This window comes from Anomaloglossus baeobatrachus, chromosome 5 (assembly GCF_048569485.1).
Source record: "Anomaloglossus baeobatrachus isolate aAnoBae1 chromosome 5, aAnoBae1.hap1, whole genome shotgun sequence".
NCBI classification, from domain to species: Eukaryota; Metazoa; Chordata; class Amphibia; order Anura; family Aromobatidae; genus Anomaloglossus; species Anomaloglossus baeobatrachus.
Window position 1 is genome coordinate 48050782 of NC_134357.1, and position 27490 is coordinate 48078271.

General features: G+C 48.9%; 1 protein-coding gene across 1 annotated transcript in view; it reads left to right on the forward strand.

Annotated features, from left to right (window-relative positions):
* Window positions 1-27490, forward strand: part of GLRX3 (glutaredoxin 3) — a 109593-nt gene that overhangs the window by 24672 nt on the left and 57431 nt on the right. The window contains exons 3-4 of the mRNA XM_075352258.1: window positions 6789-6863; window positions 20868-21069. Coding sequence (XP_075208373.1) covers window positions 6789-6863; window positions 20868-21069 — 277 coding nt within the window. The remainder of the gene's footprint in view (window positions 1-6788; window positions 6864-20867; window positions 21070-27490) is intronic.

Here is a 27490-nt window from a genome sequence, read left to right on the forward strand (position 1 = left end):
AGTTCTCCGACGTTACTTCGGAGTGAATTTGTTTAAACCAGTTCTTGGCTTTCCTCCTTCTTGCTTTTGCACTAAAACTGGTGAGCCAGTGATCCCACTGGGGGTGTATAGCCAGAAGGGGAGGGGCCTTACACTTTTTAGTGTAATGCTTTGTGTGGCCTCCGGAGGCAGTAGCTATACACCCAATCGTCTGGGTCTCCCAATAGGAGCTAGAAGAAAAGGAATTTACGGTAAGTAACAAAATTCCCTTCTTTTATTCTTTTAAAGCCTCTCTCAGCTTATTTGTGACCACAGACCACATAGAAGTTGAATGTGCTGGGAAACCAAAGAGCCTGTAAAAGCCAAAAAGTGCAAGAGTTTGCATGAAACCAAATTGCAAAGATGAATTTTGGACCCAAATACAAATTGTCTCTCCAGGACTGGAGACAAACTCTAGCGCAGCGCCACCTATTGGAAGTAGCGATCCTAAAAGTTTAAATGTGGATTTTTAACAACCCTTTACATATAACTTAGGATATATATGCCAGATCAGAATCCCAATTTGCAGACACGGTGTTTCGGGGTGCTTGCCCCTCGTCAGTGCAAAGTATGGGGTGTCGTTGTTAAAAATCCACATTTAACTTTTAGGATCGCTACTTCCAATAGGTGGCGCTGCGCTAGAGTTTGTCTCCAGTCCTGGAGAGACAATTTGAATATTTTGCAGAGGGGCATGGCAGCTATAAGTCCCCTTACTTGAAAGCAGCCAGACTGGCTTGCAAAGTCTCCATAAGGAGAATAGTGTTCCCCCGGGACCCACATATAATGCATTTAATAAAAAAAAAAATATCCACAGAGCTGATAGTATTTTGCAATGTTTGTTCTCCGGCATCCATTAGCAATGGACGAGTGCATCTGCCAGACCAGTAGATGCTATGTGGTTGCAGTCCTTCTGCAAGTGAACGGACCATGAGTTTACACTGGACATGTTACCATTTTTTGTGGACCATAAGACGTACCTGAGTTTTAAAGAAGGAAAATAGAAAAAAATTGATGCTAAAAATGTGCTCATAGCGAATCATAGAATGGTAGAGTTGGAAGGGACCTCAAGGGCCATCGGGTCCAACCCCCTGTGAGTGCAGGTTTTCCTAAATCATCCCAGCTATATGTTTATCCATTTTTCGCTTGAAATTTCCATTAATAGAGAGCACACCACCTCTCACGGTAGCCTGTTCCACTCTCTGACTGCCCTCACTGTCAGAAAGTTTTTCATAATGTCTAATCTGAATCTCCTTCCTTTTAAGTTTCATCCCATTGCTTCTTGTACTTCCTTCTGCTAATGAGAATAGGGTAGTTCCCTCTGCACTGTGACTACCTTTCAGATACAGTGCCTACAAGTAGTATTCAACCCCCTGCAGATTTAGCAGGTTTGATAAGATGCAAATAAGTTAGAGCCTGCAAACTTCAAACAAGAGCAGGATTTATTAACAGATGCATAAATCTTACAAACCAACAAGTTATGTTGCTCAGTTAAATTTTAATAAATTTTCAACATAAAAGTGTGGGTCAATTATTATTCAACCCCTAGGTTTAATATTTTGTGGAATAACCCTTGTTTGCAATTACAGCTAATAATCGTCTTTTATAAGACCTGATCAGGCCGGCACAGGTCTCTGGTGTTATCTTGGCCCACTCCTCCATGCAGATCTTCTCCAAGTTATCTAGGTTCTTTGGGTGTCTCATGTGGATTTTAATCTTGAGCTCCTTCCACAAGTTTTCAATTGGGTTAAGGTCAGGAGACTGACTAGGCCACTGCAACACCTTGATTTTTTCCCTCTTGAACCAGGCCTTGGTTTTCTTGGCTGTGTGCTTTGGGTCGTTGTCTTGTTGGAAGATGAAATGACGACCCATCTTAAGATCCTTGATGGAGGAGCGGAGGTTCTTGGCCAAAATCTCCAGGTAGGCCGTGCTATCCATCTTCCCATGGATGCGGACCAGATGGCCAGGCCCCTTGGCTGAGAAACAGCCCCACAGCATGATGCTGCCACCACCATGCTTGACTGTAGGGATGGTATTCTTGGGGTCATATGCAGTGCCATCCAGTCTCCAAACGTCACGTGTGTGGTTGGCACCAAAGATCTCGATCTTGGTCTCATCAGACCAGAAAACCTTGAACCAGTTTGTCTCAGAGTCCTCCAAGTGATCATGAGCAAACTGTAGATGAGCCTTGACATGATGCTTTGAAAGTAAAGGTACCTTACGGGCTCGTCTGGAACGGAGACCATTGCGGTGGAGTACGTTACTTATGGTATTGACTGAAACCAATGTTCCCACTGCCATGAGATCTTCCCGGAGCTCCTTCCTTGTTGTCCTTGGGTTAGCCTTGACTCTTCGGACAAGCCTGGCCTCGGCACGGGTGGAAACTTTCAAAGGCTGTCCAGGCCGTGGAAGGCTAACAGTAGTTCCATAAGCCTTCCACTTCCGGATGATGCTCCCAACAGTGGAGACAGGCCCAACTCCTTGGAAAGGGTTTTGTACCCCTTGCCAGCCTTGTGACCCTCCACGATCTTGTCTCTGATGGCCTTGGAATGCTCCTTTGTCTTTCCCATGTTGACCAAGTATGAGTGCTGTTCACAAGTTTGGGGAGGGTCTTAATTAGTCAGAAAAGGCTGGAAAAAGAGATAATTAATCCAAACATGTGAAGCTCATTGTTCTTTGTGTCTGAAATACTTCTTAATACTTTAGGGGAACCAAACAGAATTCTGGTGGATTGAGGGGTTGAATAATAAATGACCCTCTGAATAAACTTTTCACAATTTTTAAAAAAAAAAAAAGAAATAACATTCTTTTTTGCTGCAGTGCATTTCACACTTCCAGGCTGATCTACAGTCCAAATGTCACAATGCCAAGTGAATTCCGAATGTGTAAACCTGCTAAATCTGCAGGGGGTTGAATACTACTTGTAGGCACTGTATTTGTAGACCACTATTAAGTCTCCTCTCAGCCGTCTCTTTAGTTCTTATAGCCGTTCTTCATATGACATGGTTTGCAGACCTTCTACCATCTTGGTTACTCTTCTCTGGACTTGCTCCAATATATCGATGACTTTCTTGAATTGGGGCGCCCAGAACTGTACACAGTATTCCAGGTGGGGTCTGGCCAGGGCAGCGTATAGGGGAATAATGGCCTCTCTAGATCTAGATTCAATGCTTGTCTTGATACATTCCAGAATTTTGTTGGCTTTTTTAGCTGCAGCTCCGCATTGTCGGCTCATGTTGAATGTGGGACCCACTATTATACCCAAGTCCTTTTCCTCGGACCTAGATATCACCTAGTTCTATTCCTCCCATACTAGATCTGCTTTTTACATTTCTTTTACCCAGATGTAGGACTTTGCATTTGTCTCTACTAAACACCATTCTTTTCTCCTCGGTCCATTGTTCGAGTTTCTAGATTCTTTTGAATACGCTCTCTTTCCTCTCTAGTGTTGGCTACTCCTCCTGTCTTAGTATCATCTGCGAATTTTATGAGTTTCCCAATAAGGCCTAAGACACACGGCATGAAAATCAGAGCGAGTAGAGTGCAATAAAACATCACATTCCACTTGCACCAATATTAGCCTGTGTGTCAGCACCCATGAGTGATTATTTTCTCAGCCCTAATCGGACCAAGAAAACAATCATAGCATGCTGTGGGTGCAATGCGATCCTGGTTTCTCTCGCACCCATTCAAATCTATGGGGCTAGAGAAAAACTGCACTCCACTCGCAGTACATCGGTATACCACGAGTGCAGGGCGAGAATGGCAATAGCCGGCAACAGAGGAGAGAGGGAGATAAATCCGGCCCTCCCCTCCTCCAGTGCCGGGCCCTCCCCTCCTCCAGTGCCGGGCCCTCCCCTCCTCCAGTGCCGGGCCCTCCCCTCCTCCAGTGCCGGGCCCTCCCCTCCTCCAGTGCCGGGCCCTCCCCTCCTCCAGTGCCGGGCCCTCCCCTCCTCCAGTGCCGGGCCCTCCCCTCCTCCAGTGCCGTATGATCGGACCTCAGTCGCAGTGACACTCACATGACACTCGGCTCCTGCTGTGCTGCCAGCGTGAGCCGAGTGTCATGTGAGGATCGCATTAGTGCTCCGTGTGGCTCCGGCCTAATTCCGTTATCCAGATCATTTATAAAGATATTAAACTGCACTGGCCCCAGGTCAGAGCCTTGCGGTACCCCACTTTTGACTTGATCGTTAAGCCAGTTGTGAATCCATCTAACTGCTTTTTTGTCAATTCCATACTTGATCATCTTCTCAATGAGGATGTCATGTGATACTTCCTCATTGACATCATGGCGCACTGTGATGGGGGGGGTGATCTGCTGCTGACACTGTTATGAAGGTAATGTCCCCCATTTTTGCTGTACTAATGTCCCCCATCCTGAGCCCCTTCCAGGTATATACTTGTAACGGGGTCTTTCTCCCATATCACACAATCAGCAGAGCGAGAGATGGCTGTACAATCCAAAGAGCATTTATTTCAAGCAAATCAAATGGTCCATAACATAATCCACAAAACAGAGGGTAGAATTAGTCCAGCGATAAATGTCCAGGTCTCTCTGAGAAGCCACAGTTTCTCCCAGAGATTCAATCTTCCTGCTTCACTCTTGAAGTTCTCAAACAGACTGCACATCCCCTAGGTAAGCAAAGAGGTTAGGTGGATTCCAGGCCCCCTCCTCCACACCTAGGGATAGAAGCCCTTCAGGAAGCTATAACCTTGCACTACAGGGGGTGATTACCTACAGACAATACAATGTACACACAAGCAGTACAAATAATGGACAGTGAACCAAGCTTAAAATAGGAATCTGCACAACATGATCCACCTCCCCCCATATCCCACCATCACAATACTGTATGTCCTATATTCTGGGCCCATCATGGTAAACATGTCCCACATCAATGTGTATATATCTCCTATACTGGTATGTACGTCTCTCGTTATGCCACACACATTAAAATTAAACTGTTATACTCCCGTTCCCCTGGTGTGCAGCGTCCTATTCTGATGCCGGCAACAGGTAGCACATGACATCACTGCCATGCAACCCCAGTCATCTATTGGCTAATCTAAAATGAATATTCACTGCTTCCTACGCCTGGGATTATGGGAGCAGTGAATATTCATTCTTTTTAATAGCAGTATAAAAATGGCAACAAAAAGAGGAATAAATATCCTCCAAAAATTAAGCATTACTTACAGCAAAGATAGGGCTGCAGTTGTAAAGCGCCCAGGACAAAAACTAGTTCTCTAGAGCACTAGTTTTTGGCCTGGGCGCTTTACAGCTGCATCCCTATCTTTGCTGTAAGTTAAGGGGGCTTTACACGCTACGACATCGCTAACGTGAACTCGTTGGGGTCACGGAATTGGTGACGCACATCCGGCCGCATTAGCGATGCCGTTGAGTGTGACACCTATGAGCGATTTTGCATCGTTGCAAAAACGTGCAAAATCGCTCATCGGTGACATGGGGGTCCATTCTCAAAAATCGTTACTGCAGCAGTAACGAGGTTGTTCCTCATTCCTGCGGCAGCACACATCGCTCCGTGTGACACCGCAGGAACGAGGAAGCTCTCCTTACCTGCCTCCCGGCCACAATGCGGAAGGAAGGAGGTGGGCGGGATGTTACGTCCCGCTCATCTCCGCCCCTCCGCTTCTATTGGGCTCAGTGACGTCGCTGTGACGCCGCACGGACCGCCCCCTTAGAAAGGAGGCGGTTCGCTGGTCACAGCGACGTCGCCGGGCAGGTAAGTATGTGTGACGGGTCTGGGCGATGTTGTGCGGCACGGGCAGTGATTTGCCCGTGTCGCACAACAGATGGGGGCGGGTACCCACGCTAGCGATATCGGGACCGATATCGCAGTGTGTAAAGCCCGCTTAACTCTTCAACAGCAGACACAAGAGGACCCCCGGCTGCTGCACATCTTTCTTTCACTCCCTTAGTTTTGCCCCTCTCTCTCAACCGCTGTGCAAGCGTTTATTGGAGGGGACGAGGCTTAGTACAATATAATATAGAGGACAAATGCAGATTGAAGGACTGGGGTGTTTGTAGAGTAGCCATTGTCAGAGTGTCCTTTCCTGTATACCCCTCTCTTCTGCCTCCCGATCCACTCACTAATGTGCCATTCGTCTGTAAGTATCACCGAGCGTTATCCCTTGTTGCTCTGCTCCCAGAAACTAGCTGCGGCATGAAGGGTTAAGCGTAAAATTTACCAGACATCAACAGCTTATTGAAGAAATTCTCCTTTCCCCTTTTTTTTTTTTTTCTTTTTCTTCCTTTTGCTTCATAATTTGCAGAGAGCTGCAAATGTCAGTCTTGATGTACTGCCTCTCGAAATTAGTCAATAGAGCAAACAGCCAGAATTGCTGTGGGCAGAAAATAAGCACTGTAATCATGACATAACCGGGGTCAGTGATTTATGGATTTCAATATAGTAGTAGCTGCATATGATTGAAAATTTACTAGGTCACTAGTGCACCAAAAAAATTTTTATTTGCAGCCTCGGGGCATCTTTTGAAATGTGCAACAAAATAAGAACCCTTGAACCTGTTTTGTCACAGTGCACGCTCGCCCGATGACAGGGGCAGCCCGGCGAGGCTCATTTAAATGCAAATGACTTGCAAAGTTTTGCATTCAACTCCATTTTAAACATCCCAAGTATCCCTGCGAGGGTTTTCTAAACATGTCCTAAAAAGGGACATGAAAATAAAATGACTTCAACATTGTAGTTTTTTTTTTAACTTTTTTCTTTAACCTTTTTTTTTATTATTTGAAGCTTGAAGCCGAAGCCATTCCTGAAGTGTCGGAGAAGTACGAGATCACCTCTGTGCCAACTTTCTTGTTTTTTAGGGTAAGAAACGCCATAAAAATGCATAATTTGTGCTTATGCTGATGTATGTACATATAGATAGGTTTGTGTTTGGACTTCTATTACCCCCCCACCTCCTGACGTAGGACATTATAGTACAATCTGTGTTGTCTGGTGCTGAGCCTTATACAAACATGGCGGATGACAGCTGTGTTGTACAGCCGACGCCTGCCTTTAACAGCAGCGATAGTACCGTTTTTCCACATGTGTTTCCACACTCCGGGAAAGACGGTTGGGGGGGAAAAGTTACCCTCCCATAACATGTAGCCCCCCCCCACCCCCCTCCCAAGAGAATCATACTTACCAAACCCTGGGCGTCTGCGTGGCTCCCAGGTCCTCCTGCGATCTTCGGCAGGCACTCCCAACGGGTGTGGTCCACTCGGTCCTCCCATGCTTCTGGCCCACCCACCCACATCAGATTATACACACACACACACACACACACACACACACACACACACACACACCACATCTGGTGATACCAATTCCTTCTGGCTAGCAGAGGATCCTGGGACGCAGTGAAGTGGAACAAATTGATGCGTTCTACTGCCGGGTCCTCCATGCGTTCCACCACAGGTCCTCGCTCTCCACTGCACTACATCCCAGGTTCACCTGCTGGCTAGAAGCAATCAGTATCACCAGATTTGATGAGTATGTGTGTATTTGTGCGATCTGATGTGTTATTGGGTGCACGCGCGATCGGATGGGTGCACGCGCGATCGGATGGGTGCACGCGCGATCGGATGGGTGCACGCGCGATCGGATGGGTGCGCATGTGCGTGCGTGTGCGCGCGTTCCACTACAGGTCCTCCCGCTTAGTGTCTGGTGAGTATGATCGCGGGGTCTTCTCTCTTTTGGGGATGTCTGCTTTCTATGATGAAGTGTTTTACAGTATCTTAACTTTTTTAGCTGCATGGACACTTCATTATTGAACCACGACTAGGGCTTATTTTCGGGGGAGGGCTTATATTTAAGCCTTACTCTGAAAATGCTGAAAATTCTTGCTAGGGCTTATTTTCGGCGAAACACCGTCGCCAGCTCTGATCACTGCTTTCTAAACCCTTATAGGCTGCGATTAGTCACTGGCAGGGGTATTTAAAGGGAACCTGTCCAGTCCCCTATGCTCTCCAGCCCAGCAGCATTCACGTCTACAGTTAGGTCCAGAAATATTTGGACAGTGACACAATTTTCGCGAGTTGGGCTCTGCATGCCACCACATTGGATTTGAAATGAAATCTCGACAACAGAATTCAAGTGCAGATTGTAACGTTTAATTTGAAGCTTTGAACAAAAATATCTGATAGAAATTGTAGGAATTGTACACATTTCTTTACAAACACTCCACATTTTAGGAAGTCAAAAGTAATTGGACAAATAAACCAAACCCAAACAAAATATTTTTATTTTCAATATTTTGTTGCGAATCCTTTGGAGGCAATCACTGCCTTAAGTCTGGAACCCATGGACATCACCAAACGCTGGGTTTCCTCCTTCTTAATGCTTTGCCAGGCCTTTACAGCCGCAGCCTTCAGGTCTTGCTTGTTTGTGGGTCTTTCCGTCTTAAGTCTGGATTTGAGCAAGTGAAATGCATGCTCAATTGGGTTAAGATCTGGTGATTGACTTGGCCATTGCAGAATGTTCCACTTTTTTGCACTCATGAACTCCTGGGTAGCTTTGGCTGTATGCTTGGGGTCATTGTCCATCTGTACTATGAAGCGCCGTCCGATCAACTTTGCGGCATTTGGCTGAATCTGGGCTGAAAGTATATCCCAGTACACTTCAGAATTCATCCGGCTACTCTTGTCTGCTTTTATGTCATCAATAAACACAAGTGACCCAGTGCCATTGAAAGCCATGCATGCCCATGCCATCACGTTGCCTCCACCATGTTTTACAGAGGATGTGGTGTGCCTTGTATCATGTGCCGTTCCCTTTCTTCTCCAAACTTTTTTCTTCCCATCATTCTGGTACAGGTTGATCTTTGTCTCATCTGTCCATAGAATACTTTTCCAGAACTGAGCTGGCTTCATGAGGTGTTTTTCAGCAAATTTAACTCTGGCCTGTCTATTTTTGGAATTGATGAATGGTTTGCATCTAGATGTGAACCCTTTGTATTTACTTTCATGGAGTCTTCTCTTTACTGTTGACTTAGAGACAGATACACCTACTTCACTGAGAGTGTTCTGGACTTCAGTTGATGTTGTGAACGGGTTCTTCTTCACCAAAGAAAGTATGCGGCGATCATCCACCACTGTTGTCATCCATGGACGCCCACAGGCCTTTTTGAGTTCCCAAGCTCACCAGTCAATTCCTTTTTTCTCAGAATGTACCGGACTGTTGATTTTGCTACTCCAAGCATGTCTCCTATCTCTCTGATGGATTTTTTCTTTTTTTTCAGCCTCAGGATGTTCTGCTTCACCTCAATTGAGAGTTCCTTAGACCGCATGTTGTCTGGTCACAGCAACAGCTTCCAAATGCAAAACCACACACCTGTAATCAACCCCAGACCTTTTAACTACTTCATTGATTACAGGTTAATGAGGGAGACGCCTTCAGAGTTAATTGCAGCCCTTAGAGTCCCTTGTCCAATTACTTTTGGTCCCTTGAAAAAGAGGAGGCTATGCATTACAGAGCTATGATTCCTAAACCCTTTCTCCGATTTGGATGTGAAAACTCTCATATTGCAGCTGGGAGTGTGCACTTTCAGCCCATATTATATATATAATTGTATTTCTGAACATGTTTTTGTAAACAGCTAAAATAACAAAACTTGTGTCACTGTCCAAATATTTCTGGAACTAACTGTATATGACCAAATTTCCTGCCTATCCAGCCCTGTATAATGTTACTCACTTAACTCAACTTAACTTTACTATGTTAACTGGGCTTTAACTAGTCGATGAGGCGTAGGTTTCCCTAGACTAGTGCTCTTAACATGCCGCCAGCTCCTGTAAATTGTGCATGCGCACGGCTTTGTTCACTCACATTGAACCTCTGAAACCAGGTGTATGCATCCCGGCTTCAGCACGGCGCCCTGCACGTGATCGGAAGTGCAGGAGCTTTTGTTCCGATCATTCCCTGTGTGCCACTCTGAAGTCGGGACGCGTACACCCGGCTGCAGAAGCTCAGTGTGAGTGATCAAACCTGTGCGCATGCGCGAGATTGGAGTTGGTGGTGATGCCGGCTTGTGGAAATCCTGTTTTAACACCCCTTTGGGTTTGATGACATAGAGCGCCGACTAGTCTGTGTAAACTCACTCCCCATCAACTAGTCAAAGCCCTAATTATCACAGGAACAGCGGAGCTTAGAAATACTTTTTTTTTTATATTAACCCCTTAACGACCCATGACGTACTAGATACGTCATGGATCGTGTTCCGGTAAGCCCCGCCCCCTGCCTCCGGCGGGCGGCGGCGATCGGCGCACATATCAGCTGTTATCAACAGCTGATATGTGTGCCTGCTAGCCGCGGGTGGAATCGCTTCCACCCGCGGCCATTAACCCCTTACATTTCGCTGCCAAAGTCTTGGCAGCGATATGTATATGGGCGCCGCCATGACAGTGACTTACCCCGCCCCCGCCGGAAGTCACGTGACATGATCACGTGACTTTCGGCGGTTGCCATGGTAGCACAGGGTCATGTGATGACGCCTGTGGCTAACATGAGTCACTTCCTCTCAATGCCGGAATACAGCCGGCATTGAAAGTGAAGCCGCAAATCTGCAGTTCTCAGCTCTGTAGCTGAGATCTGCAGATTGTGCAAAGCGATCGGATTGCTGATCGCAATAGCCCCCTAGGGGGACTAGTAAAATAAAAAAAAAAGTAAAAAAAAAAGTTTTAAAAAATTAAAAAAAAATAAAAAAACCTAAAAGTTCAAATCACCCCCCTTTCACCCCATTGAACATTAAAGGGTTAAAAAAATAAAAAATACACACATATTTGGTATCGCCGCGTTCAGAAATGCCCGATCTATCAAAATATAAAATCAATGAATCTGATCAGTAAACGGCGTAGCGGCAAAAAAATTCCAAACGCCAAAATTACGTTTTTTGGTCGCCGCAAATTTTGCGCAAAATGCAATAACAGGCGATCAAAACGTAGCATCTGCGCAAAAATGGTACCGTTAAGAACGTCAGGTCAAGACGCAAAAAATAACCCATCACTGAGCCTCAGATCCTGAAAAATGAGAACGCTACGGGTTTTGGAAAATGGCGCAAAACGTGCGCCACGTTTTTCGGACAAGCTTGTGAATTTTTTTCAACCCCTTAGATACAAGTAAACCTATACATGTTTGGTGTCTATAAACTCGCACCGACCTGAGGCATCATACCCACACATCAGTTTTACCATATAGTGAACACGGTGAATAAAATATCCCAAAAACTATTGTACAATCCCACTTTTTTGCAATTTTTCCGCACTTGGAATTTTTTTGCCATTTTCCAGTACACTATATGGTAAAACTTATGGTTTCATTTAAAAGTACAACTCGTCCCGCAAAAAACAAGCCCTCATATGGCAAGATTGATGGAAAAATAAAAAAGTTACGCCTCTCGGAAGAAGGGGAGCAAAAAACAAAAACGGAAAGTGCCCGGGGGCTGAAGGGGTTAAACATAGATTTTAGTGAATAACATTATACAGGGCTGGTTAGGCAGGGAATTTGGTCAGAAATGTGAATGTTGCTGGGTTGGAGGACACCGGGGACCGGACAGGTTCCCTTTAATACATGCAATCCTGCCCGGCACCATCAACAATCCCCCTCCCACCCCACAATGTAATTGTAGGGTAACGGTAGGCGGCCAGCTGAAGGCCCTTGGGGCGGGCATCTTGTAACTCTTGTAAAGCCCATATTTTTTCTTAAATGCAATGCTTTGGTATAATAGTATATAGGATCAAAACCATTGTGTGGACCCAAAAATGAAAACTACAGCTCACTATACAAAAAAAATCAAAAAAACAACAAAATTAAAAAGTTAAGTGTTTCAAAAAAATTACTGCACAACTTAATTTGTGTTTTTGTTTTTTTTTATCCTAAATAATTGCGCTGAACTGAAGATTCCTGATGCGCAGAAATTTTTACTGCACAATAAAGACTAAAACCAAAATGTAAAAATAAAATCTCAGAATTGCTTTTTTTTTTTCTTTACCACATTTGGAATTTTCTATTGTGTTATATAATTAAAAAAAAAAAAGTTATTGAAAATACAACTCATCCAACAAAAAATAAGCCTTTGTACAGTTATGATGACTCTTCGACAAAGGAGACGAGAAAAAAATAATGTAAGGAGGTGCAGATTTGTGCGCTCGTTCCGTACCGGGCCTCTGTATTCAGCACGTCGGACGCAATCTGCACTTTTTGTCTCTCTATAATGATTTTTTACTTAAATATACTTTTTTTTGCTATTAATTCCATCCGTGCTGAACGTCCTCTCTTCAGATGTCGGAGTTTCTGTACGCTTTCTCCATGGAGCATGGTGTTTGGTGTTTCGTGGATGTAGATCCCCCTCTGTTGGCCAGGACGGTCTATGACTTTTTCTTGGATTTTTTGAACATTGAGAATCTTCTCTTTTCCGTGTATTTGGGGATTTTTTAGCTCCTTAATGGTCGATCGTGATGCAATTACTTAATTAAAGGTTTGCATTATTGTTATGCAGGGTGATATAGGGCTAAAACATAATCCCCTGCTCAGATCTTGCGGTCTAACCAGCCCTGGGTTGAATGGCAATTATAATCATTGTCAGCCAACTTTTCCTGAAACTGGTAAAAGTAGAAATGGGTGACAAAATGCAGTGACTTAGTAGACTGCTCTGGCCCTATACTTACTAAAGAACTCCCCAGCTTTCCGTTTTTCGTTTTTTTTTTTTTTATAATTATCTAAAAGTAGGACCCACTGTCCTCGCCGCAGGCAGAGCTTGCGCCGATTGCTCCCCCGGCGGTCTTCAGTAAAATGGCACCGGTGTCGGCATGTGTGCAGATTGAGATCTCGTCTCGACATTGAGTTGAGATCTAAATCTGTGAATGTGCCACCACTAGCAACATTTTCCTGAAGACCGCCAGGGGATTAATCTGCGCAAACTCTGGCCACGACGAGGACGGCTAACACTAAATTTAAAATGGGAGGAAGATGCCGACATCTGAGACTGCGGAGCCGAGTCCGAGCCGAAGACCCTACCCAAACTTAAAACCCAATGCTCCGAATGTTTAGGAAATCCAAACCTGCGTAAACAACAACCAGGATGCGCCTTTCTCTTCATCACTCAGTTTGTGATATTTTTTTTTTTTTGTCCTGAAATTTTTGCACAAATTATACGATGTTTTAGCGGAGCACACATTTTTTTAATCTAAAAAAAAAAGACAAAAAGGAAGATCATTTCCGATTTTGCGCAAAGTTCCTGAATCGCGTGTTATATTTTGAAGACATTTGACAAAAAACGACAATGAATACCTCAAGACAAAAAAGACTGACTTAACCCCCCCCCCCATCATATACAAATGAGCACAAAAAAGTATAAAGGGAACAAAGTTAGGGATCTTTAGACTTTGGATGATCCTGAACTGCCCTCTGACCCTTTGAGGTAAACTTAATGTGACCTTTTCTAACTTCTTGGATGCGCATGTCCGACTGTTCAATGTTTCAGTACTTTTTGCACAACTTGCTGTTCTCTAACAAGGAGCTTAATGGTAAAATTCACAACAGGTGTTTGATCCATGAATCTCCCAATAAACTTCAGAGTTCAATTAGAATTTGGTATTAAACTGGCCTACTCATCATGCTGTTCATATTTAGACATGAGACCAAGACAACACCGAAAAATTATTCAGCAGTATCGCGCTATTGTGAGGCTTTAAGCAGTACGTAAGTGGCCGCTAAGCTGAGAGTGTCATCAGCAGGTTGTACGGAGATACCGAGAGACTGGAAGGGACGCAGAAAGGCAGAGAAGTGGTCGTCCATTGGCAGATACCACATTGTGCATAATGCCCTTCGGAACTGGATGATGGATGCCACACAATTCCAAGCACATTTGAGTGTCATGTCAGTCCATTTGAAACTGTTTACATCAGCGTGGTCTGCGTACGAGACAACCTGCGAGGCTCCCTGACCACATCACCAAGCACAAGCATTAGCTACGCTAGACGAGGTCCCAGTACAATCTCAGTGTAAGTTGATTCATGCTGAGCAGAATTGATGGTCGCCAACGTTGTGGAGAGCGCTATGCATCTGGTGGTGGTGGTATGTGGTGATGGTGATGGTGGTGGTGGTATGTGGGCCAGTGTGTTTAGTCAATACGTAACTGCCCTACACTTTGTGAATGGCAGTGACAGCCCCTACTACTGGAATAACCTCAATAATCCAGTCATTGTGCCTCTGCATGAGGAACACTGGCCTAATTTTATTTTCTCTGTCGTTTCATTGGGGGACACAGGACCATGGGTTATGCTGCTGTCACTAGGAGGCTGACACTAAGTAAACAGAAAAAGTTAGCTCCTCCCCAGCAGTATAACCCCTGAGCCGGAGGCGGGCTCAATCAGTTTTTTGCTTAGTGTCGTAGGAGGCTGATGTGGGCCGACTGGGCCCCCTTCAGCCACTTGATTTTTTGCGTTATTTTGTTTTTCTCATTTTTCTCGGCGACGCTCGTCGCTCTCATCTGTGGTAATTTTCTTTTTCTGCAGGTATCTTTTCTCTACCTCAGCTCTCGCAGCCCGTGTGGGTACCACTCCCCTGGGTCGCAGAGGCTTGAGTTGTCGGGCCCTCTCCCCCGTCCAATTCCACGGTACCACTCCCCGGTTGGCACGCGGGGCTGAACTTTCCTGGGCACCCCTATTCACCCTGCGGTACCACCCCAAAGGGTCGCAAGGGGCATACAGCAGGGACTGGACCTCCGCAGCGCATCTGGAGTTTTTGGATGGGGCCTGCAACGCTGCTACATTTAGGGGCTTCCACCCCAATGGCGTCCAACTCCCCGCCTTCTTCAGCCTGCTTCCTGGTGCCCGCAGCCATTCCTTCGCTGAGCGGAGCACACAGGAGCATGTGCAGAGTCTCAGCCTGCACACTGGACAGCGCGCCGCGGATCAGGTAGGACCCCTACCTTCTCCCCCCTCGGACGGCTGCAGAAATTTAGGCCCCGGTCTGGGCCTACTCGCCGGACTCCCCCGCTGCGTCCGTGGAGCTCCCTGCCGACTCCGAGGTCGGGCGGCCCCGCATTGCTGCTGCGCCGCCGCCGCTTGCGGCCGGGTCCGCCGGCGCTGCCCCTGTACCTTTTAACAGCTTCAAACGCCGCCGCCACCTGAGGTCGGCTCCGTCGGCGCTGCCTCTGCCCGCAACGGCACCTCGGCTCGGCCACTGTCCTCGGTCCCCCAGGCCGCCTACCGCACAGTGCGCCGAGGATCCTCTCCGCCGCCGCCTGCGGCCGGGTCCGCCGGCGCGGCCTCTGCCCGCGACGGTGCCTCTGCTTAGGCCCCGTCCTCGGCGTGCCCAGGCCGCATCCCGCACAACGCGCCGAGGATCCTCTCCGCCGCCGCCTGCGGTCGGGTCCGCCGGCGCGGCCTCTACCCGCGACGGTGCCTCTGCTTGGGCCCCGTCCTCGGCGTGCCCAGGCCGCATCCCGCACAGCGCGCCGAGGATCCTCTCCGCCGCCGCCTGCGGCCGGGTCCGCCGGCGCGGCCTCTGTCCGCCCCGGCACCTTCAAAATTTAGCCCCCGGCTTCGGCCCTGTCCTCGGCGTCCCCAGGCCCGCCTCCCGCACGGCGCTATTGGACGCCGGCCTCTCCGTTCCCGCCCTCCGCCGTGCTCCAGGCATCACTTGGGGGGTGGGGGATATTTTTTTCCCGCTCACAGCGTCCATTTTAAATAAAGAAAGGAAAAAAAAAAAAAAAAAAAAAAGAATGGGAGTTTATTCCAGACTACTAGTCTGGGTTTACTGAGGCCTCAGCATCACCTTCTTTTTCCGGGGGAGAAAATAAAACACACTTTTCTTTAGTGTGTATTTTTTATTTTAGGTCGATTTTTATTAAAAATTTTACATACATGAGTTTTTTACACCTTAACTCTTACAGTACTTTCGGGCACTTGTTTTGCTTCACCTTTTTTATTTCGCGCTCCCAGCTCGAGATTTTAGTTTAGTCCCCTCCGGCGGGTTAATGCCCTGTCTCAGGTCATAGATCCCCTCGCCGCCGTCCCTCGGCTTCGCGCGCATGCGCTGCGTCCCCGGCCAATACTCGGTTATACCTTCCATAGGTCTAGCGCAATCCCCTCGGGGAGGTGAGTCTCGTACCAGGGACCTTTCCTATGCTAGAAGCGGACCCGACAGGTCTCGTCTTTTGTGGCCCCCCTGTTTTCCACCTTATTCCCCAGGTCCAGACTGCCTTTTCTCCGGCAGTCTTCCGACCTCTCGGGTGATGGCCCAGGCTTTCCACCTCTGCTGGACTCCGAGCAGGACCTGGATGTTTTGGCGCATGTCTAAAGGCCTGCTGGAATTGGTGAGTCAGGCCGTAAGGCTACGGACAGCCCCCTTATCTCCATGCACGCAGGTCCCCCTTAAGTCATTTGGAGCGGACCCTGCTCAGACGACATCCAGAGCTCGCTGAGTTACCGCGTGCTCACAGTCAACTGCCATACACGACGTTTACCAGCGGTAAGTCTAGTCATCGACTTTATTCCCTTCTCCAAAAAGGGGTCTCGGTGAGAATGGGCATGCCACACTGGAGTCGCTGAGTGATCACAGACAACAACCAGACACGGCGTTTACCTGCGGTAAGTCGTGTTATTGTCATTATCATTCCCCCAGAGGGCTCTGGAGAGAGGGGGCATGGCACCTTGCAGACAGGAAGGTGGGGACCCCTGCGGGTTTTCAGTGGACATCCAGTTCGCCGTGTGACTGCGTGAGCACGGATATTCCTCGGACACAATTTTTACCAGCGGTAAGTCCCTTATATTGTCTTACCCCTTCTCGTAGAGGGCTCCGTGATGAAGGGGCACGCTACCCTGTACTTGACCCGCCTGGGTTCCTCCTGGCTTCTCGTCCCTATCGTGACGCTCCGCAGGGACTCCATGGACACTCTACGCAGCGGTCCGCGCTCCACCTATGCCGATCCAGGACTGGTTATCCGCTTCAGTGAGTACCCTCTCTTTACAAAATCTGGTGTCTGCCCGCTACACGGCCTGAGCCTCTAACATCAGGGTACCTACCCGTCGAGAGCTCTGACTCGGGATCAGGAACGCAGATTCGACATTTAGGAAGTCGCTGACTTCCTTTCCGGCTCTCGGGATCGCCCTTTCGGAGATAGGCGAGTCCAGTTTATCCCCTACGCTACGTCAGGGTAGACTGGCTACGTAAGGGAAGGGTACACCCCTTTCCCGGCATCGGCCCTAATGCACCAGGACTCGTTCCCTCACATTAGGTTCGTCAGGGAACCTTTATCCCTACAACAGCCATCTCCGCTTTGCGTGGCTGCGGACCGTCCCAGCTTTCTGAGAGTGCTTGCAGGGATCACGATCCCTACCCATCCCCAGGCTCTCTCTGTCCAGGAACGACCGGGAGACCCAGAGTCTCCCTTCAAGGACCCTCGCCTTGAGGTTTAGACCATCATCATCACTTTTCGCTACTAGGGTAGCTGAGCTACAGGAAGGAGTCCTCCCAGACCCGGCCCGGTCCATCACTCCTCAGGCACGGTATTCGAGCCGTTCAAGGGTTGCTACTCCTCACGCAGGAGCAGTTTCCCTCCTGGCACAGGGTCCTGCGGCTCTTTGCCTCCCGCTCCCGTTTTTTCCCTTCGGTTTTTTGCTATGCGAGTCCTCGACAGCCTGTGGCGGTGTTAGCGATGGTGCACATACCAGATTTCATCCCGGACTCTCCAACGGAACACACTGAAGAACGGGGACAGGAAGGTTCCGTCTTCGGGGGTGACCGGCCAATTTCCTCCTAGAGGACCACTCTTCGCAACCATCCCTGGGAAGATTCCCTTTCCTCCTCTGGAGCTTATTATCAACCGTCACCAGCCTCCCGTACTAGGGTATGCTACCCCACCATTCCTCGGCACGGTCCCGAGGGACACCCCTAGAGTGTCGTCTCCCCTTTCAGCATTCCGGACTCAGAGCCATTCGGTTAGCCCGGTTACAATTTCTTCTCTGGGGTGTATTGTCCAGTCAGGTTCCAGTCGGACCATGCCACAGCAGTGATGTGCATCATCCACCAGGAAGACGCAGGGAGCGTCATGGCAAGAGAAGAGGCCAAGAGGTTCTTGCTCTGGGACGGGCTCTTTCATTTGCTAATCTCGGCAGCACATCCCGAGCGTGGACGTTTGGGCGGCCGATTTCCGCGGTACGATAGGTCTCGCGTAGGTAAAGGGCTCCAACAGGGATATCAACAGCCAGATCTCTGGCGAAGGAAGACCTCCAGTCGTGACTTTTTGGCCTTCCGATCCAACTCTCAAGTCAATGGTGCGTCGAGTACGCCACCTGCTCTGGACTAGAGGACGACGCCCAAGACCGGTCGTGTAGCCTGTTCAGGCTCTCGTGCATCTTCCCGCTGCTTTCCATGATCTCGAGGGTTCTCAAGAGGGACCTAGGCAGGCGATAGCTCGGGAGTGGCCCAGGCGAGCATAGTTTCGCATAACTTACTCATCTCCTCGCAGATGCCCCGTGGCTCCTTCCAGACCGCCAGATTCTTCCGTGTCGGGGCCCCTCTAGTCTACCAGGACTCAGGAGTCCCAGGTTCCATGGCCTCACCAGTGGATCCCGGGTGCTGGCTCGGTCAGGTCTGTGAACAAGATGATGACAGACATTGAGGAGGGCCTGGAATCCAGTTCCCTCGAAGATTTAGTTCCACGTGGAAAGAGCTCCCCCGGTGGTGTGAGGACCGCATCTTCAGAGACTTTTCACTTTCCGTCAATCAGGGCCTTCGCTCAGAGAAATGTCCATCTGGCTCGGCGTTTTTCATCGTTCACTAGAAAAGTGGGACCATACTCCAGGGATGAGTTTGCTCAAGGTACCCCTTTTTTCCCTGCTCCCACCTGTTTTGATAGGTGGGCTCCTCGTGGCCATCTGGTTGTTATAGACGGCATCAGGGCGGGCAGCCCTCTCGTAGTCTTTTCTCCCCCTTTTTCCGCTCCGCCAGCAGGATAAGGGGGGGGCTCCAGCCAGAACCCTTCGTTTCTGTCCGAGACACCTCGGCTTTCCTTCCAGAAGAGGACTTTAGGTTTCGTTTTTGTCGGTTCTAGGCTCCCCTCTCAGCCTGAAAGAGGCATAGTTCGTTCTAGGGCTGGTACGAGCCCTCAGTCTTTCGTGTCGGCAGGACACCATTTTTTTGTCGGTTACACCGACTGTCAGTCCATTCTTCCGCCCTTTCCCAAGAAGCATAGGCCGGCGCAAAGGGCCTGAATATCACATGGATCCTTTCCGCCATATGTGAAGACTATCGCATGAAGGTCGGACTTCCGCCGCGGTCTACCGAGCAAGGGGCACCCTTGCAAGATTGGGCTCCGGACGTCGGTCAACCAGGTCCTCTGGTCCACCACCCGATCTAGTCGGCGTGCCTTTGCTAGTTTCTAACAGGTTCTCACTCAAGCTTCGGCAGAGGCCAGTCTTGGTGTAAGGTTTGCGGGTGGCAGTGGCACACCTGTAACAACGTAGGCGCTTGTAGGTCCGGGTCAGCCCGGCAAGGGGAAGCGACTTCCTTCCTATCTCCGGTGATGGTTTTCTTCCCACCCAGGGACTGCTTTTGGACGTCCCATGGTCCTGTGTCCCCCAATGAAACGACAGAGAAAGTAGGATTTTTGTGTACTCACCGTAAAATCTCTTTCTCTTAGTCTTCATTGGGGGACACAGCACCCACCCTGCTTGTGCTTTTCGTTATATATGACATGCCTGTTTCCCCAGTGCCCATATTCCCAGGTCACTGGTCACACGACTGTTCGTCATAGTTTTTTACCTTGTTTTTATCCAGGATTGTTTGGCTCTCCTCCTACTGCTTGTGCACTAAACTGATTGAGCCCGCCTCCGGCTCAGGGGTTATACTGCTGGGGAGGAGCTAACTTTTTCTGTTTACTTAGTGTCAGCCTCCTAGTGACAGCAGCATAACCCATGGTCCTGTGTCCCCCAATGAAGACTAAGAGAAAGAGATTTTACGGTGAGTACACAAAAATCCTACTTTCATGGATGACAATGTTCCAGGTCATCGAGGTTGCATCATTAGGGAACGGCTGCTGAAGACTGGAGGACCTTAAATGGAGTGGCCTGCACTGTCTCCAGACCTGAATCCCATCGAAAACCTATGGGATCAGCTGAGTCGCTGTTTAGAGGTCCTAACTCTGACCTCAGAACCTCAATAACCTGAGGGACGCCCTTCAAGAAGGATGGGATACCATGCCTCCGCACACAACTCCACTTGTGAACAGCACGAGACGTCGTTGTCAGCTGTAATTGATGCTCAAGGCCACATGACAAGTTGAGATAGTGACATTTGTGTCTGACTTTCATGATAATTTATCTCTGGAATAAGGGAAGGAAAGAATACGAAGGCGCAAAAACAAAAAATCTGCCCCAGTCCTCTTGGTTCTGTTTAGCCCTTTTTACGACTGGACTTGGCCAAACCCGTTTTCTAGACACTATTTAAAACTTTTTTTTTTTATTTTTTTTTTTGTAAGTCAATCACATTTTTGGCACAATTTTAGCCAGAATTCTGTCATTTTCGTCAGTAAAACCTCCCACAATTTGTGACTTTTCCGAACTCCTCCACAAATGTTATTATGAAGGTCGTCTGTTGATACTTTGCCTTCACTTGAGATGTTTCTTGTTTTCTTTATGTTGTGGTGACTGTTGTATCACTTATTACACCAGGGCAACGATTCTGCTGATGTTTTAATAAAAGATTGACAAGTAAGAATGCAGAACGTAGCCCCCGAGACTTATGTTCCCCCTTGTAGTGTCTTGTAGTATCTACGTTTGATGCTCGGGCTTCTTATCCTTTTGATGGTCTGTTTTTCTGTCCTAGAATTCTCAGAAGATTGACAGGTTAGACGGGGCCCATGCACCCGAGTTGACCAAACGAGTCCAGCGCCACGCATCAAACACCTCTCTCCCAGCTACCTCCAACAGTGCTCCGAAGGAAGACATCAATGTGCGGCTGAAGAAGCTGATCAACGTGGCTCCTTGTATGCTGTTCATGAAAGGGTCCCCTCAGGAGCCCCGATGTGGTACGTACATGGATGGAGCAGGAGGAAGCCTTGTCATGTATTCATCAAATCCCCTCTCCTCTAAACCCACCTGTAACCATTTTATATGATTATTGCAGCCTTATACGCTTCTGTGGACGTTGGAAAGTGTTAATAGGGCCTGATTGATTACATTCGACATTAAAGGGTTAGTCCCAAAATAAGTCACCCCCTGTCCATTCAGTTGGGGATGGCTTACTGATTGGCAAGGGCCTGGCCGCTGGGTTCTCTAAGGGTATGTGCGCACTAGGCGTTTTTTTCACGCTGCGTTTTTATGTGCGTTTTTGTCTGAAAAACGCACCCGCGGCTAAAAAACGCGACAAAAACGCATGAGTTTTTGCCGCGATTTGGTGCGTTTTTTGCTGCGTTTTTGCTCACTGCGTTTTTAATCAGTGCACAATGCCATTAAAGATTGTTGATGAAAAAAAAAAAAAAAAAGGTCTGATGTCATTTCCTTCTTCAAAATGTTCATTGTAAGCAGGAGAGCAGACAGACAGCTGCAGAACTAGTGTATGCAGGAGAGCAGACAGCAGCTGGAGAACTACAAGACTCAGCATCCTCCATTCACTAGTGTATGCAGGAGAGCAGACAGCAGCTGCAGAACTACAAGGCTCAGCATCCTCCATCCAGGACTGTATGCAGTTTTTTGCCCAAAAAGAAAAAAAAAATGACATGGGCTTCGCCATATTTTTGTAGGCTAGCCGGGTACAACAGGCAGGTACGGGCTGCCCCCCAACCCCCAGCTGCCTATTTGTACCTGGCTGGGAACCAAAAATATAGGAGAAGCCCTTTTTTTTTTTTTAATTATTTCATGAATTTCATGAAATAATTAAAAAAAAAAAAAATGACGTGAGCTTCACCTAATTTTTGAGTCCAGCCGGGTACAACTAGGCAGCTGGGGATTGGAATCCACAGTGCAGGGTGCCCAAGCTTTCTGGGCACCCCCACTGCGAATTGCAGTCCGCAGCTACCCCAGAAAATGGCGCTTTCATACAAGCGCCATCTTCTGGCGCTGTATCCAACTCTTCTAGCTGCCCTGATGCCGGGTGGCTAGCTAGGTAATAATGGAGTTAGGGCTAGCTGTATATTATCAGCTAGCCCTAAGCCCGAAATTCATGGTGTCACGCCAATATTAGACATGGCCACCATGAATTTCTAGTAATGATAAAAAAAAAAAACACAACGCACAGAAAAATATTTTTATTAGAAATAAAAACACAACACAATTAGTGACTCCATCTTTATTGAAATAAACCCCCCTCCGCAGTAATCCTGGGTTAGGGTCCCGCGCCGTCCAATCTGGATCCAATATCATCTGATCGGTTTGCTGGAAGGCAAAGCGATCAGATGATGTGTCAGGATCAAGTGCCTGAAGCACATCACACATCAGCTGATTGTATAAAAGCCGATTATACAATCAGCTGAAGCATCAGTGCAAAAAAAAAAAATAATACTCACTTATGTGCTGTGCTGATTACCGGCAGCTCCTGGAGCGATCGATTGGACAGGAGTCTGATCCTGTCCGATCGCTGCAGGAGCTGCCGGTAATCAGCTGATGAAGTCCCCTGACGGCAGGATCAGCTGATAGCCGGCCGGGCGCGAAAAAGCCGGCGAGACTACGATCAGCTGATGCGTCAGGTGACTGCATCAGGTGATCCACCGCCAGGTCCTGCAAGCAAGGTCCTGCCCCGGGGAGACTGCACACAGCCAGAGCGGCGGTACCGAGACAGGGGCTGGGAGCGGGCATGGCACCGGGACACTGCAGACAGGTGAGTATATATGACATTTTTTTTTTTCTACTGTTCACTTTGGTTTTCGCCGCTGCCTCCAACTCCCGCCCAGACACGGCGCCGCACGGAGCTGACATGCACAGGACGGGAGGTGGATGCAGCGGTGACGGTACCGGGAGGATTCATGCTTCTATGTTTACCAACAGAAGGAATCCTCTTCCTGTACACGTCACTATACTGCCCACCCATTGCGTTTATAGCTGCGTTTTTAGTCATTGAAACGCAGCTATATGCGTTTTTCATTGCGTTGTTGAACATCTCATTGAACTCAATGGGTGAAAAACGCAGTGAAAAACGCAGAAATAATTGACATGCTGCATTTTTGTGGTCACCACAAAAACGCAGCTACAAAAAAACGCTGTGTGAGGACAGCACTTCTGAAAACCCATAGACATTGCTGGGGAAGCAATGTCACTGCGTTTTCAGCACAAAAACGCGGTAAAAAACGCCGCTAAAAACGCGGCAAAAACGCCTAGTGCGCACAAGGCCTAACAATCACAAGAATGGGGCTTAAATGGAGCAGAGGTGTGCATACCCTTGACAGTGAATGGAGCAGAGGCGGAGTGTGGCACCTCTGTTCCATTTAAGTAAACAGATATGTCTGATTTGCAGGTTACCCCACCCAAAACAGTGGTGAATGGGTTTGTTAAGGCTGCTTTCACACATCCAGTTTTTGCTGTGGGGCACAATCCGACAAAAAAACTGATGCAACGGATCCGGCGTAAAAACGGATCCGTTGCATCAGTTTTTTCCATGCTACTGACCATGCACAGTTAAAAAAAAAACAAAACAAAAAAAAAAATGGATCCGTCGTTGGATTCCGCTCATCATTGAAACTCACGCTGCACGACGCCGCATCCGGCACCATACGGTTTTTTTGCTGGAGACAAAAAACACTGCAAGCAGCGTTCCATCCGGCCGCCGGATCAGCTATATAAGCCGGATCTGGCAAAAGCCGAGTGCAACGCAAGGCCATGCGGCACAATCCGGCGCTAATACAAGTCTATGGGGGGAAAGAACGGATCCGGTGGCAATAAACGGCGGAACCGTTCTTATCGTTTTTTTACCGGATTGTGCCGCACGGCAAATACCGGATGTGTGAACGTAGCCTAAAAAGGCAGATAGTACTCATGGTACACGAGTATCGTCCGAGTGCTCCCCATGTTTAGAGCTGCCCGTAATATAAAGCCAACCTGGATCGGGGGTTACGCAGGATCCCTGGTTTAGACTCTATGGTCAATAGCAACCGCAGCTTCTGAGAAGTCCGACAACGGGAGTGAATAATTCGTGTCTCTTGCTGTGAATTTGATGAGTGACCATGGCAGCTAATGGTCCAAGGCTATGTGCACATGTCCTAGACGCGGCTGGTCCTGACCTGTGGGGCCGCAAGTCTCCCCCACAGTAGACTGCAGCTGCTCGTGCCCATGATCTGGCCTTGGGAAGTTATGGTCTTTCTTTGTCGCTCTATTGGGAGACCCAGACAATTGGGTGTATAGGCTATGCCTCCGGAGGCCGCACAAAGTATTACACTCAAAAGTGTTAAGCCCCTCCCCTTCTGCCTATACACCCCCCGTGCTCCCACGGGCTCCTCAGTTTTTTGCTTTGTGCGAAGGAGGCAGACACGCACAGCACAGATTAGTCAGCAGCAGCTGCTGACTATGTCGGTTGGAAGAAAAGTGGGCCCATATAGGGCCCTCAGCATGCTCCCTTCTCACCCCACTCTTGTCGGCGGTGTTGTTAAGGTTGAGGTATCCATTGCGGGTACGGAGACTGGAGCCCACATGCTGCTTTCCTTCCCCATCCCCCTCAGGGCTCTGGGTGAAGTGGGATCCTATCGGTCTCCAGGCACTGAGACCGTGCTTCATCCACAACTCCTGTGGAGACTGCTGGATAGGAGCCGGGTACCGTTCAGGGACATGGCCCTGCTACGTGAAGGTACTCTGTATCCCTGTGGGGACCGCGCACGGCAACACCTCAGCTTTGCTGGGTGTGCTAGTGCACCGGGGGACCGGGTTAAACTGTGCCATTACACACTCAGCGTCGCTGAGTGTGTTTATATGTAGGGGCTACCGCGCTAACCGCCGCTGCCATGGGGAACTGCGGCGCGGCTGGGACTTGTAGTTCGCCGGGGACTTCGGCGTTGGCCGCGCTTTTACGGCGGCCACGCTTATACTCGAGTCCCCGGCTTGGCTTGCGGCCTAGTTTCCCTTTCTCCCGCCCTCAGCCCTGACAGGCAGGGGAAGGGCGGGACGCTGCACGGAAGAGCAGCACTGAGGGCTGGAATATGATTTCCATACTCCACCCCCCTCACTGTGCACAGTGTGAGCACCTCGGCTACGCCCACGGCTCCCTCCTCTCGTCAGGACGCCGCAGCCATTTCCTGTCAGCTCCTACGACGCTGCAGAGAGGGACAAATCCTGAGAGACCCAGACACGGTCTCTGGTGGCCTCATAACCGCTTTAGGCGGCTGGTAAGCAGCACCTGTGGTGCTAGCCTCATGGTGCTGTAGTGTACTGATACATTATTTGTTTTTAGTATATATTTTACACTGTATGAGCACAGTTCATTCTGGCTATATACCCTAGTGTGTTACTCAGGGAAAACAATAGCATGGCGCCCACAAAAGGCAGGGGTGCCAAAAACACAGGCTTATTATGCTGCCTGCGGCGCTTGTACGACCCAGCTGCCGGCAGGTTCCATTGACCCTCATTGTGTGCATGTTCGGCCCCGGTGACACTTCTTTAGCCAGGGCCTCTGCTAAGAGGGGCCCAGGGGGAGCCACCTGTTGACACTGTCCTAGTGACGGGGACGGAGTTTGCAAAACTCTCTGAGACTATGGCTAAGATACTAGAAGCCTTGCAGTCCAGGCCGGTATCTCAGCAAAGGGACTCTGTTGAATCATTGTTCCCTGGCCCCCCTCAGTTGGACCAACAATGTCCTCCCGGGGTATCTCATACATCCCAGGCTGAGGGTTCTGACTTAAACCCCAGCCCCAGACCGACTAAGCGGGCTCCCTTAGAATTTCCCTCGACATCATATTGTTCAGGGTCTCAGCGGGGGGAATCTCTGGTGATAATGCGGAGACAGCTGATCAGGATTCTGATCCTGAGGGCGCTCTCAATCTTAATACTCCAGACGGGGACGCCATACTGAACGTTCTTATTGCGTCCATCGATCAAATGCTGGATATTTCTCCCTCAGCTCCTCCGGCGGAGGAGTCAGCTTCTCTTACACCGAGTATGTTTCTAGACCACTCTGATTTCAGAGAGGCAGTCCAGAATCATCATGCTTGTCCAGATAAGCGTTTTTTCTAAGCGCCTTAAGGATACACGTTATCTTTTTCCCCCTGACGTGGTTAAAGGTTGGACTCAGTGTCCCAAAGTGGATCCTCCAATCTCCAGACTGGCGGCTAGATCCATTCTTGCAGTGGACGAGGGGGCCTCGCTCAAGGATGCCACTGACAGGCAGATGGAGCTCTGGTTGAAATCCATCTATGAAGCTATCGGAGCTTCTTTTGCCCCAGCATTCGCAGCTGTATGGGCACTACAAGCTATCTCAGCAGGTCAAGCACAAATTGAAGCAGCCACATGCACGGCCGCGCCACAAGTGGCATCCATTACCACCCAGACCTCGGCAATTGCGTCTTACGCTATTATTGCTGTCCTGGACTCTGCGAGCCGTACGGCGGTCGCGGCCGCCAATTCAGTGGTACTCCGCAGGGCCTTGTGGCTACGGGAATGGAAGGCAGATTCTGCTTCCAAAAAGCGCTTAACCAGTTTGCCAATTTCTGGCGACAGGCTGTTTGGCGAGTGTCTGGATGAAATCATCAAACAATCCAAGGGAAAGGATACATCCTTACCCCAGTCCAAACAGGACATACTCCAACGGAGGAGAGGGCAGTCGAGGTTTCGGTCCTTTCAGGGCGCGGGCAGGTCCCAATTCTCCTCGTCCAAAAGGTCTCAAAAAGTACAAAGGAACTCTGATGCATGGCGGTCTAAGTCACGTCCTTAAAAGGCCACCGGAGGCGCCGCTAACAAAGCGGCTTCCTCATGACTTTCGACCTCCTCTAGTAGCATCCTCGGTCGGTGGCAGGCTTTCCCGCTTTTGCGACACCTGGCTACCACAAATAAAAGACCGCTGGGTGAGAGACATTCTGTCTCACGGTTACAAGATAGAGTTCACCTCTCGTCCCCCGACTCGATTCTTCAGGTCATCCCCGCCTCACTAGCGAGCCGAGGCTCTTCTGCAGGCGCTGCGCACTCTGAAGGCAGAAGGAGTGGTGATCCCGGTTCCTCTTCAGCAACTGAGCCACGGTTTTTACTCCAACTTGTTTGTGGTCCCAAAGGAGGACGGGTCTTTCCGCCCGGTCCTGGACCTGAAACTGCTCAACAAACATGTAAAAACCAGACGGTTCAGGATGGAATCCCCCCGCTCCGTCATCGCCTCAATGTCCCAAGGAGATTTCCTTGCGTCGATCGATATCAAAGATGCTTATCTCCACGTACCGATTGCTCCAGAGCACCAGCGCTTCTTGTGCTTCGCCATAGGAAATGAACACCTGCAGTTCGTGGCACTGCCGTTCGGCCTGGCAACAGCCCCACGGGTTTTTACCA